The sequence below is a fragment of the Theropithecus gelada genome, chromosome X (genome assembly GCF_003255815.1).
Source record: "Theropithecus gelada isolate Dixy chromosome X, Tgel_1.0, whole genome shotgun sequence".
NCBI classification, from domain to species: Eukaryota; Metazoa; Chordata; class Mammalia; order Primates; family Cercopithecidae; genus Theropithecus; species Theropithecus gelada.
The window spans coordinates 132,420,823-132,434,786 of NC_037689.1; the positions used below are offsets into that span (position 1 = coordinate 132,420,823).

The 13,964-nt window shown below is 38.2% G+C and overlaps 1 protein-coding gene across 2 annotated transcripts in view; it reads left to right on the plus strand.

Moving 5' to 3' along the window:
* Positions 1 to 4,393, plus strand: part of FAM122C (family with sequence similarity 122C) — a 61,000-nt gene extending 56,607 nt beyond the window's left edge. Inside the window, exons 11-12 of one of the 2 annotated variants that reach the window (XM_025372908.1) lie at positions 2,275 to 2,371; positions 3,872 to 4,373. In XM_025372908.1, coding sequence (XP_025228693.1) covers positions 2,275 to 2,371; positions 3,872 to 3,998 — 224 coding nt within the window. In that variant the 3' untranslated portion in view covers positions 3,999 to 4,373. Of the gene's footprint in view, positions 1 to 2,274; positions 2,372 to 3,871 lie in introns of both variants that reach the window. The other variant, XM_025372909.1, reaches the window with a different exon arrangement.
* Positions 4,394 to 13,964: the final 9,571 nt, after the last annotated feature.

Below are 13,964 nucleotides of genomic sequence, written 5' to 3' on the forward strand. Positions count from 1 at the left end.
GAGCTGTTAGAAGTCGAGGGTCAATTGAGTATTTAAAATAAAGTACACTTAAATTGAGGAATGTTTTACCAGATTAAAATAGTTCTCCTTTTGAGACATGTATACATAAATATGTTATCACATGAAAAGCATCTGGAGTTTTCTTAGAATTTATGATTTAAAAATGATTTTTATAGATCAATTTTGACATAAAAGATGTGGTTTCTGCCCAGTGTCTTCGGAGATGTGACCTGTCTCACACTTGGTTTTCAGCTGCTCTGAAAGAGGACTGCCTTATTTCTTTGAGGTATCCCTGACGGAACTCCAAAGCGAATTCTGTATATACCACCTAGTCCATATTTTAAGTCATACCCCACCCTCCAAAGCATGCCCTATACAAATGTGCTGAAAATTCATTTGGCCATTTTTGGCCAGATACAATAACAGATAAACAGAAATTGAAATTTATTCATATATTTTGGAATATGCATATTCATTTGGGAAACAACAAACTATGTCCTATTTGGACCCCATTAATACAAATGAAATGTAGGAGAAAGATAGCATAAAAATAAAGGAGAGGTCCTGAGGCAGGGGGCAGGGGGAACTAAAAAGAATGAGGATTCTGTGAAGTGAGATCAAGATTAGCGTCTCCAAAGCATATGAAGTCATATTTTATGGTGAGAAGCAGCAGTTACTTCCATCAGGAATAAGCGAGAACATGGGCCGGGCGCAGTGGCTTATGCCTGTAATCCCAGCACTTTGGGAGGCTGAGGCGGGAGGATGACTTGAGGTCAGGAATTCAAGACCAGCCTGGCCAACATGACAAAACCCTGTGTCTACTAAAAATACAAAAATTAGCTGAGGGTGGTGGTGCGTGCCTGTAATCCCAGCTACTCAGGAGACTGAGGCAGGAAAATCGCCTGAATCCAGGAGGCAGAGGTTGCAGTGAGCCGAGATCACACCACTGCACTCCAGCCTGGACAACAGAGTAAGACTCTGTCTGAGAAAAAAAAAGGAATAAGCGAGAGTAAATAAGCCTTCATATCGGAATACTGCAGAAATTGGGCAGCTATAAATATCGTTTGACAAGTAATGCTGGTTTTAGCAAAGAAAGACCTAATTTTCTTTTACGGGGAATTTGTTTTGATTTGTCATGTTTTCAATGTTAAACCAAAAAGGAGAGCTGAGTAGTTTTTCTATAGTGACATAAATGTAATCTGGCAAGGCACAGGACACCAGACTTCTTTTAAACTTTATGAGCCATAATTACACTTCTGTGGAAGGTCTATGCAATATCTTAATGGTGACCTTAGTGTTTTATCATTCCAATAGAAGTTATGGGCTTAAATGTCAGTTTTGCTCAGGTCCAGAAATGGTTATCATATGAATGTGAAACACTGTGCAGATTTTAGCATTTACTTCAAGGCAAAGATTACAGAAATGCAGTTTTTTGTTGTTGTTGTTTTTTTGTTTCTTTTGTTTTGCGATTAGATGTTCTACCTTAGTCTCTAAAGATACACTTATTTTGTTCCTTGTGTGCTATAAAAGAACTTATCTATTTACTTCATTGTGTACATTTAGCAAAATAAAGATAGCAACAATCTAAAGTTTTAAAATAAGGAATGACATTAAACTCATTAAACAGCCTTACTACATAGCTATATCAAATCATCTTGCAGGGCCGGGCACAGTGGCTCACGCCTGTAATCCCAGCATTTTGGGAGGCTGAGGTGGGTGGATCACTTGAGGCCAGGAATTTGAGACCAGCCTGCCAACATGGTGAAACCCCGTATCTACTAAAAATATAAAAATTAGCTGGGCATGGTGGTTTGCGCCTGTAATCCCAGCTGTTCTGGAGGCGGAGGCACAAGAATCGCTGGAACCTGGGAGGCGGAGGTTGAAGTGAGCCCAGATCGTGCCACTGCACTTCAGCCTGGGTGACAGAGCGACTTCTTCTCAAAATAATAATAATAATAATAATTAATAATATCATCTTATAGAATTTAGTTAATAATATAATAAAATTATAATCACTGAAAACAAAAAGTAAATCTAAAAATATTATATACAGTACAAACCCAATTTTATTTAAAAAACAATTGTGTATACAACATATTCAAAAATTACTAAAGAATGGTTATGTCTGAACAATGGTTACTTAAAATTGTTTTCTTTGTGCTTTTCTGTATTTTATAAATTAATTGCAGTGAATAACTATTACTTTTGCAATTAAAATCATAATAAACATGTTAAATACAACATAATCTACCTTGATCTACTATATTGTCATAGGTGAAATGGCATTTCAATATCAACCAAAAAGGATTTTCCAAGGCACAACCAACATACTTTCTTCTGATACTTCCCAACTGTCAGAAAATAATGGGTGGTGAGTACTAACATGAGATTTTAAACATTCATTGACCATTTTTACTTGTTTTTTAAGTCTACTTTGGCTATTGTATGTATTCAGAAGTATGGTATATTATTAACTATTCTTAGAAGTTTTAAAACTAAGATTCCAGGCCAGGCGCAGTGGCTCATGCCTGTAATCCCAGCACTTTGGGAGGCCAAGGCGGGTGGATCATGAGGTCAGGAGATCGAGACTATCCTGGCCAACATGGTGAAACCCCGTCTCTACTAAAAATACAAAAATTAGCTGGGCGTGGTGGTGTGTGCCTGTAATCCCAGCTACTCGGGAGGCTGAGGCAGGAGAATCGCTTGAACCAGGGAGGCAGAGGTTGCAGTGAACGGAGATTGCGCCACTGTACTCTAGCCTGGCGACAAAGTGAGACTCTGTCTCGAAAAACAAACAAACAAACAAAACTAATATTCCAAATGGATGCTATAAACTTGAGTTATTTTATTTTCTTTTTTTCTTTTTCTGAGACAGGGTCTCACTCTGTCACCCAAGCTGGGAGTGCAGTGGCACAATCTTGGCTCACTGCAACCTCCCCCTCCCAGGCTCAAGCAGTCCTCCCACCTCAGCCTCCTGAATAGCTGGGACCACAGGTGTGCACCACCATGCCTAGCTAATTTTTGTATTTTTTATAGAGATAGGGTTTTTCCATGTTGCCCAGGCTGGTCTCAAGCTCCTGAACTCAAGCAATCCACCTGCCTTGACCTCCTAAAGCGCTGGGATTACAGGTGTGAGTCACGTCACCTGGTGGAGTGTTTTTCTTATGAGATGTATGTGATACTAATATATGGTGGATACATTTTTAGAGTGAGATTTTGGCATTAGATGAAGAGATACTAGAGAAATACATAAAAATGCATCATTGGAAAAAGTCATCTTCTGCCTGTCTTTTCTTCCTTGGATTTTTGTCTACCTTGTTGGGTTGAGAGTATTATTGAAAAGCATGCCTAAGAAAGCATGTTTTAGTGATAAAAACAGGAAATACCAGAATGGATTTCTTTTTCTTTCCTTTTTTTTTTTTAGACGGAGTCTCGCTCTGTCTCCCAGGCTGGAGTGCAGTGGTGCCATCTCAGTTTACTGCAACCTCCACCTCCTGGGTTCAAGCGATTCTCCTGCCTTAGCCTCCTGAGTAGCTGGGACTACAGGTGTGTGCCACCACACCTGGGTAATTTTTGTATTTTTAGTAGAGACCGGATTTCACCCTATTGGTCAGGACAGTCTTGAACTCCTGATCTTGTGATCCACCTGCCTTGCCCTCCCAAAGTGCTTGGATTACAGGCATGAGCCACCGCACCTGGCCATGGATTTCCATTTATTGTTACTGGTGGTTTCATTGTATGACTCTTACAGAACTTTGCCTGTGACAAGTGCCAGTTGTTAGTCATGTATTTTGCACTCATGTGTAGAAAAAGCAGAGTATGCAGACAGATCTCTTGAGTTCTGCTATCAACGAGTGGCATTTTCTTCTAGTCTATTTCCAGCTACTTTTGATGGAAACAACAGCAATGCTGGGTCTTTTGGTAATTCATCAACTGAAATCGGCACTGTCACAAACTCTCCTTTGTCACCTTCTGATACTGGTTCTCATTTGTTCTAGTAGTTGAACTTTCAACTAAATGGTTCACCCATCCCAAGACTTTCTCACCAATGGAGAAACACACACATCAAGCAAACCAAGTCAGAGCAATGAGAATTGTACTTTATAATTTAAACTATCTCCTATTTATCTTTTTTCCTCAATTTCCTAAAATTCTATTTATCTACAGAACTTGTGTGTACAATTTTTGTGTATGTCCTTAAATTCAATGTAATAATATTTTCAAAGATGTTTTCCAAATAAGAACTACATTGAAGATACAAGCATAAATTGTTAGGCTGCTATTGTCTAGAAAATGCTGTACCTTGACTTTTTAAAATAATCTTATGAAACATAATTCTGATAAAATATAATTGTTCAATTAACAAAGTAAAATGATGTTTGACAGTTATGTACTTAATGGTCCATGCTAGTCTTTAATGCTATTTTCAGTAACTACTAGCTTCCACTTGGTAAAGAAAAGTCACATATCAAAGGCAATTTTTATGACTGAGTTGTACCATACTGATCCAAGGATTGCTTATTTTGCACATGAATCCTTAGATATTCAATTTTTTGGGAAGCAGTAGGTAGAAGAGCAAGATGAATTAAAGTTAACTGAATAGAAAGAAAATAATATGTAATTGAGGCTTCACTCAATTTGTACTCAACCCGATTAACCCTGACTAATTTCATATTCTAATTAAGTGTGGAAAAATGTTGACAAATTGTAGTCTTTTACATTTTTATCATTTACGTTTTATTCATCATCATGACTACTGGTTTGATTAAACACAGGCTTAATATGTTAGGGCTTTTCTGCCAAAATCGTGCTTCCAGTTGTCCCCTAAGGGCTGTAAATGTTTGTTTAAACCCTGATTTTCATTTGAAAGTCTTAAGGGTTGTTTTTTCTTTTTTTAAATAGGAAAAATTGTGTGTTAAAAAATTTAAATTAATGTGCTGTAAGTAATTGGAGGTAGTATTAGCATTTTGAAAAACAGAAACATATTCTCGAGAAATGAAGCTGAGAATGGTTTAAATTGCCTCAGCTAATAAGACAGGAACAATTATCTAAAATACATATAAAAGACTTCTTTTTCTTTTTGTCAGAAAGAATCAGAATGATAGAAATCTGATGTGGGTATGCTGCCATATGGGAAAAAGACTGTGGCACTAACAATTTTTTGACACTGACCCTGATGGAACTAATCAGAATTGATACATAAGTGGGAGAAGATTCTATTCAATTATGAATAGATGAAACCAACTATTTATAAAATGACTAGGATCATGATGGTCTCTTGAAACTGGGACAGGATTCTATAAATTGGCTAAGAACAAGAAAACTATAAATATTGCCTTTGTTACTTGCTTCTTTACTTGCCAGCTATTTAGTGGACCAGTTATGAGAGGGGCCCCTCATGGAATGAGGTGTGGTGTGGTTGCAGTGATGTTTCTTGCTGAAACTGTAGATCATTGACAGACGAAGGTTCACATGTACTATTGGCACCTTAGCCAAAGAGAATTTCACAGAATGTTCAAGCACAAGAACTAAGGATGCAGAAAGTAACTAATGGGGATAAGACTACCACTCAGTTGTATGAGGAACTTTTATCAGCAAATCTTGGTAATCTTGACTATCTCAATATACTTTTCTCAACTCAGACAATTCCTTTCCCTCTATTCAGTTACTTTTTTTGAGACGGAGTCTCGCTCTATTGCCCAGGCTGGAGTGCAGTGGCATGATCTCAGCTCACTGCAACCTCCGCCTGCCAGGTTCAAGCAATTGTCCTGCCTCAACCTCCAGAGTAGCTGGGATTACAGGCACATGCCACCATGCCCAGCTAATTTTTGTATTTGTAGTAGAGATGGGGTTTCGCCATGTTGCCCAGGCTGGTCTTGAACTCCCGGCCTCAGGTGATCCACCCACCTTGGCCTCCCAAAGTGCTGAGATTACAGGCATGAGCCACCCAACTCAGCCCTATTCAGTTAGTTTGTATTGATTTAGCTGTACACTAGGATGCCACAACTCACTATAATATGCTCAGACTCAAGGATTCCATAGTTGGTTCTTCATTCTGTTGGCTTTTGAGCTTGTGTATTGAGAGGATCCATTTCTAAAACGATTTTCCACTTATTGTTGATTTTTAGACCAAAATGATTGTAACTTTTACTTGCTATTCTGTGTTTGATTTTTTAAAATTATGGTGAGGCGGCCGGGCACAGTGGCTTACGCCTGTAATCCCAGCACTTTGGGAGGCCGAAGTGGGTGGGTCACCTGATTTCAGGAGTTCAAGACCAGCCTGGCCAACATGGCAAAACCCCATCTCTACTAAAAATACAAGATACTAGCTGAGCGTGGTGGCAGACACCTGTAATCCCAGCTACTCAGGAGGCTTAGGCAGGAGAATCGCTGGAACCCGGGAGGCAGAGGTTGCAGTGAGCTGAGATCACGCCACTGCACTCTAGCCTGGGCGACAGAGTGAGACTCTGCTCAAAGAAAAAAAATTATGGTAAGGCTATATTTTGTCTTTCTAAACATGCCAAAGAATTATCATATCAGTTTTCTATAGTGAAGGACATATATTAGTTTCCCAGCGCTGCCATAACAAAACATCACAAACTGAGTGGCTTAAACAATGGAGATTTATTGTTTCACAGTTCTGGAGGCTACCAACCTAAGATCAAGGAGTCAGCTGGGTTGGTTGCCTCTCGAAGCTCTGAGGGAGAATCTGTTCCATGCCTCTCTCCTTGCTTTTGGTGATTGCTGGCAATCCTTGGCTTACAGATACATCACTCTAATCTCTGCCTCAGAGAGAATCACAGGATTCTCTCTGTGTCCTGTGTCGTCATATGGCCTTCTTATAAAGACAACCAGTCGTTGGATTTAAGGCCCACCCTAATCCAATATGACCTCATCTTAATTCCATTATATCTGCAAAGACCCTGTTTCCAGATAAGGTCAAATTCACAGGTCCTGGGGATTAGAATTTCAAGATATTTTTTTGAGGACACAATTTAACACACAATGGTATAATATTAGAATTTTGATTTTGCTTGTTTCATCTTTCCTAAATTAGTTTTTTAAAATTGTCTCTCCTATAACTCATCTTAAAAATGTGAGAACAAGAGGTGACTATAAAGCATCATTATTAAGCCTTAAATATGTGTTCAATAAAGTATTTGTATTTTACTTACAATCTTATAAAAGAGCAGTGCTCCAAATTTACCCTAATGATTCACTGATATTCAACATGAAAACTCACTGTAGTAATGAGTTGGGTTCTCAGATCGGGAAAAAATATATATGGTTTGTAAAATTTATAATTACCAAATCAACCAATAACATTTATAATTTTAAGTATATTCAATAAATATCTAATGAATACTTTCTATGTACAGGAAACTGTACTAAAACTTTTATGATATATGAGGATGAGTGAGATACCTTATCTGTCTTCAAGCAGGATAACTAAATACAAAAATAATGATACAAGACAGTCTATGATAACATGACTATAGATACACATAAGAAAAGACACTTTTACTGTAAAAATAGGATATAAAGCTAATACTGAGATAATGTAATCTTAGTATTCATACCTCTCAATGCAGAAATCCTTTTAAGAATTCCAGACAGATGGCCGGGCGCGGTGGCTCACGCCTGTAATCCCAGCACTTTGGGAGGCCGAGGCGGGTGGATCACAAGGTCAGGAGATCGAGACTATCCTGGCCAACATGGTGAAACCCTGTCTCTACTAAAAATACAAAAATTAGCTAGGTGTGGTGGCACATGCCTATAATCCCAGCTACTCAGAAGGCTGAGGCAGGAGGATTGCTTGAACCAGGGAGTCAGGGGTTGCGGTGAGCCATGATCATGCCAGTACACTCCAGCCTGGCAACAGAGTGAGACTCCATTTCAAAATAATAATAATAATAATAATAATTCCAGACAGATTATTTTTTAGCCTTAGTTTGAAATCTTGTAGGAATGAATGGACTCTGTCACAAGACAGTTCATTGTATTGTTGGACAGCTCTCATATTTAGAAATCTCTTACATTAAAAGGGGGGATGAGTGTAGAGTTTGTATTTAGGTGGCCTGTTTCATTGGCTCTTTAGAATTGAGACAAATCAAATGAGCTATTAAAAGCACATGAGTTAAGGTTCTAATTCTGCATTAATCTTTGTCCCTGCTCCTTGAATTATTAGTACTCCCACTACAGGATATATTTAATCTCATCTCCTAAATGAATTTTTAAAATTCACCTAGAAACAACGATATATAAATATCCAAGATGAAAATGCATGTATGATACTTTAGGTATCTATGGGGAAAACTAGTTACAATTTGCCTGAAGTGTTTTTAAATATTTTAGATCTTAAAAGTTGAGCTTGAAAAATCTATCATATAGGTAGACTTCACTGTCAGATAGTTAAAATTGTGCATTTAGAAAAGGTCAGGGAACCATAAGTACCCCAGCAAATACGTAACTTTGTTTTTCTGAAATTCCATAATGTCTCGCAGATTTCTTACAATGTAGTTCTTAACCCGAGGGTAAACAAGATTGATTTCCACAAGTATCTATAACGTATAGGTGGAGAGAATCATACGTCATATAGGAATCTTGGAAACTTGCTCAACCCCCTTACTAAAGGGAGACCTGATGACCATGGTCTCTCAGAAGAAATGCATTAAATGAATGCAGTCATTAACTAAATCCTATAAGTTGACCAACAGCTACATATGTGCAATTGGAGATTTCTGTGGCTTTACTGACAGCAAAGTAAATCAGTAACATAAATGCTCATGTCAGCCTTTTGGGAGAGTGACCAAAGTACATTCTTAGTAAGTATAGGAGTCAGGAGATCTGACTTGTAGCTCCAGTTCTGCCACTAGCTATGTGGGTCTTTGGGCAGGTCACTTCACCACTCTGGGCTTCAGGAATCCAATATGTAAAACAGATCAGACTAGTTATTTATAAGGTCCCTTCTGCCTCTTAAAATTTTATGGATTCTGTGAAAACATGTGCCTTCATCTTTGCTAGTATGACAGTAAAAGTCATGGTGGCATTTAAAATATTTAAGAAATTAGAGAACTTTATACCTAATATTTTTATTCTTTCTGGCAACAAGAAACTCATTTTACTCAGCTTCATCAATAGTTTCCTCTCTTTTCTGAATTATGCATGATTTATGATGAAATGTGGAAAGCTAATTTCCCCCTGGTTTCTTGTTTTGTGTGAATAAATGATCCTCTCAGGATTTCCATATTAATAACAAGTTCCTACTGACACAGCACTCACCATAAAATTTTCATTGTACTGTAACAACAACTTGAGACAAAACAAAGATATACTTGGTATGTTTGTTTCAGAGAAGCAAGAGAGACATGGCCAAAAGCTACATCAAGTATAAAAATACCATCCCAATACAAATTCAGAAGTGCTCAACTCACACTACAAAGCACACTATCAGTAAAAGAACTTTTTCTTTTTCCTTGATAATTATTATATGGCAATAAGAAAAGCCTTCTGATGTTAAGTTGGTACGTTAAGTTGGTTTATTTCTTGGCATGGCTCTTGTGCTTGGTAACTCTGCAATGAACACCAACAAAAAAGGACAAACTTGAAAGTTGCAAGTAGCTTGCTTGTGACTTTGTTCTGAGAAAGGAAATACTTTAAAATTACATTATCCAGCAGAGGAACCTAATTATACTTTCCATTTCTAGTCTCCCTCCTCTAAGAGGAAGGGTTTAAGTTTGCTTCCTTAACTTGACGTATATTAAACTCTAAGAGTGGGGTCTTTGGAAAGGATGGTACTGAGGCCAGCATGGCAGGGCTGTGAAGGAAGAAGGAAGTTCAGCTAAAACTCCAACTTTTTTTTTTTTTTTTTTTTTGACAGAGTCTAGCTGTGTCACCCAGGCTGGAGTGCAGTGGTGTTGTTTTGGCTTACTGCACCCTCCACCTCCCAGTTCAAGTGATTCTTGTGCTTCAGTCTTCTGAGTAGCTGGGACTACAGACGCATGCCACCATGCCTAGCTCATTTATTCTTTTGTATTTTTAGTAGAGACAGGGTTTCTCCATGTTAGCCAGGCTGGTTTCAAACTCCTGGCCTCAAGCGATCTGCCTGCCTTGGCCTCCCAAAGTGCTGCAATTACAGGCTGGAGCCACCACACCTGGACCCTTCAACTTGATTTGGAATACGCCCATGCCACACTGATTAGCAGAAATTTTTAAAATTTTAAATAATATACAAGGTTGTTGAGAGTGGGGAAAGTGGTGTTTGAATTTACTGTGGTGGAGTCCTATTGTCCTTTAATGAGGAAGTGTGGTAGTGTGTATCAAAAGCCTTCAAAAAGTGCATCTCTTTGGGGATAGCAATTATAGAAATTTTTCTTAGAGAAAAATACAGGACAGGTTGAAAAAGATATTGTAATGTTATTTGTAAGTGGGAAAAAATCAATTATGAAAAAAACTTACTGTCTTCAACAAGTGGTGCTGGGGCAACTGAGTAGCCACGTGTCAAATAATGAAGTTGGGCCATGAGAAGGAATGAAGTCTTGACACATGCTGCAACATGCATGAATCACGAAACATTAGCCTAAGTAAAATAAGTCTGACACACAAACAGGATAAATATTATTTCACTTATATGAAATATTTAGAATAGACAAATTCATAAGGACAGAAAATAGATTACGGGTTACTAGGGACTAGAGGGAGGGAGGAATGGGGAGTTATTAACAGGTACAGAGTTTCTGTTTGGGGTGATTTTAAAAAAAAAGGTTTGGGCCGGGTGCGGTGGCTCACGCCTGTAATCCCAGCACTTTGGGAGGACGAGGCGGGCAGATCACAAGGTCAGGAGTTGGAGACCAGTGTGGCCAACGTGGTAAAACCCTCTCTACTAAAACTACAAAAAATTAGCCGGGTGTGGTGGCGGGTGCCTATAGTCCGCCAGCTACTCAGGAGGCTGAGGCAGGATAATCGCTTGAACCCGGTAGGCAGAGGTTGCAGTGAGTCGAGATGGCACCACTGCACTCCAGCCTGGGCAACAGAGTGAGAACCTGTCTCAAAAAAGAAAAAAAAAAAAGGTTTGGAAATAGATAGTAGTGATGGCTGCACAACATTGTGAATGTAATTAAGGCTACTGAATTGTATACCTAAAAATGGTTAAAATAGTAAGTTTTATGTTAAAAAACCAACAACTAATGTTTAGTCACACTAAGATCAGTTAAATTCACATTTCTCAGGGTGCTTTATATTAGGTTGGTGCAAAAGTAATTGCGGTTTTTGTGGCTTTTTTTAAAAAAATGGCAAAAACCACAATTACTTTTGCACCAACCTGATAAAATGTGAGTAAGTAAATGTCCTGAAGAATTGAAGAGGAAGTCCAGGGGGAGTCCATGGTTAAGTAAGTTTGGAAAATTCAGTTGACTTGTTTCTTTAACATTCTGAAAGCCCAAGAAAGAGGATGTGGTATGAAGCATTTTCAAACTGTTTAACCCATATTATCTTGTTAAGGGATAGCTTGTGGGATTGATGTTATATAGAATACCCTTTGGGAAACATTGGGTTAAAATAGATTGCAGTACATTCATTCCATGGAAATCTTGGCACCAGTGAAGAATGATGGCATGGTCATATATCACTTGACATGGAAAGATGTTTGTACTAGATTGTAAAGTTAAAAAGCAGTGTGATTAATGGGATCTCATTTTTGGTTTTTTTTTGGTTTTTGTTTTTTGTTTTTTTGAGACGGAGTTTCACCCTTGTCACCCAGGCTGGAGTGCAATGGCACAATCTCAGCTCACTGCAACCTCTGCCTCTCGAGTTCAAGTAATTCTCCTACCTCAGCCTCCTGAGTAGCTAGGACTACAGGCGCCCCCCACCACACTCGGCTAATTTTTATATTTTTAGTAGAGACAGGGTTTCACCATGTTGGCCACGCTGGTCTCCAACTCCTGACTTCAGGTGATCCACCCACCTCGGCCTCCCAAAATGCTGGGATTACAGGCTTGAGCCACCACACATTGCCTCATTTTTGTTTTTTAAGAAGTATATGTATCTATATATTTTATATAGATATGTAACAGAAAAAAAAAATCTGTAAGCTTATATGCCAAAAACTAAGTTTCTAGGAAGTAGGAAGATTGATGGTTTTTATTTTTATTTGCTTTTCTCTTTGCCTTGTGTGTACTTTCAGATTTTTCCACATGGACTATCTATTACTTGTATAATCAAGAAACAATAGAAGTTAAATATATTTTAGAAACTCATATGCAGTTATTAATTTTGTGAGAGAAGGGGTGAGAGGATCCAGAATCCTGCCTCTATCTGAGCTTTTATTGAAGTAAAGTATAAGAGTCTTTCAACTGTTGGAAAGTTCTACTCATTTAAACATTCTTTCTGATATGGAACCAAAATCTACCTTCCATCTTTTGGTCCCAATTTGTCCTAGGGAATGCCACAAAATAAGCAAAACCCATCGCCTCTCCAATAGATGGACTTTCAGATATTTGGCAATGGCTATCATGTCTCTACAAATCTTTTTTCCTCTAGATTTTCCATTCCAGTGTTTTTTTCTTTGAGATAGTTTCCAGACCTTGATACTATCCTGACCATTGGCTTCTGAACATTTTCCAGTTTATCAGTGTTTAAAGTGTGACACTCAGAAATTTCCACAACACTACACACTTTTTCTACATTTCATTCTCAGTTTCTATAAATTGTGGTATTAGGGTTCTCTGACTTAAAAAGTAATTTCAGAATACTTCCCAGTTTAGTGTGACTGTACTCTGAATCCTATCCTAAGATTATGCAGAAGGAGCAGGATTGAAATAATAAAAAAGAAAAATAATAATGAAAAAATTAAGATTATATGAGAGACACTCAATTATCTATCCCCCCATCTTTTAATTTCTAAGGTTATATAGATGGATAAAGCGTTCCAGATCAATTTCTCATCCAGCCTCCTGCAATTATTAAAACACTAGTAGAACTTTTTACCAAACATTGAAAAAAAAAATGAGAGAGCTTCTCTACCGATGGGGAAGGCAAAGGATTCTCTGTAGCTTGGACAAGGAATTTGAAGAATCTCTTGTCCTATACCGTTTTCTACTCTTTGTCCCAGTCATTGGTACCAGTTTTTCTGGCTTTTGATCAACATTAGAGCTGAGTTAGACAAGGTCAAGCTGTATGTAGATTGATTGGCCTCTCAACTGAGAGTCACTCCACAAGATGATAGTGAAAGACCAGGATTCATGGTGATGTGTAGAATATCATTTCCTGTCCTTGGCATGTTCTCAGCTCTCCTGCTAAATCCAGTGTACACCCTGGTCTTCTTTCCAGCCTAATGAGTCCTTTGCTTTTTATTCTTTTTGCCATTCCTCCTACATAGTAGGCACTTGTTACTAAAGCGTGATAAATATATGCACCAGCTCCAAATAACACTGAGCTCAATGACTTCCACCATGCATATGGGCCTGTGTGCTTAGTTTTTCAAAAGAGTACTTGCTTAATTGTAGGTACTGCATCTTCATACACAGGATGCTTTATATTTCATGCTTGCTAGGCAGAAATAACTTTAAATCTTCAACTTTTGAAGTTTCGTATTTATGCAGCTTTTATTTTATTTTTATTTTTATTTTTTATTTTTGAGACAGAGTCTCACTCACTCTGTTGCCCAGGCTCGAGTGCATTAGCATGATCTCAGCTCACTGCAACCTCTGCCTCCTGGGTTCAAGCAATTCTCCTGCCTCAGCTTCCCAAGTAGCTTGGATTAATTTTTGTATTTTTTAGAAGAGACAGGGTTTTGCATGTTGGCCAGGCTGGTCTTGGACTCCTGAGCTCAAGTGATCCTCCCGCCTTACCCTCCCAAAGTTCTGGGATTACAGGGGTGAGCCATTGTACATGGCCTTATGCAGCTTTTAAAATCAATTTTATTGAGGTATAATTTACGTATTACAAATTGCACCCACTTTAAGATT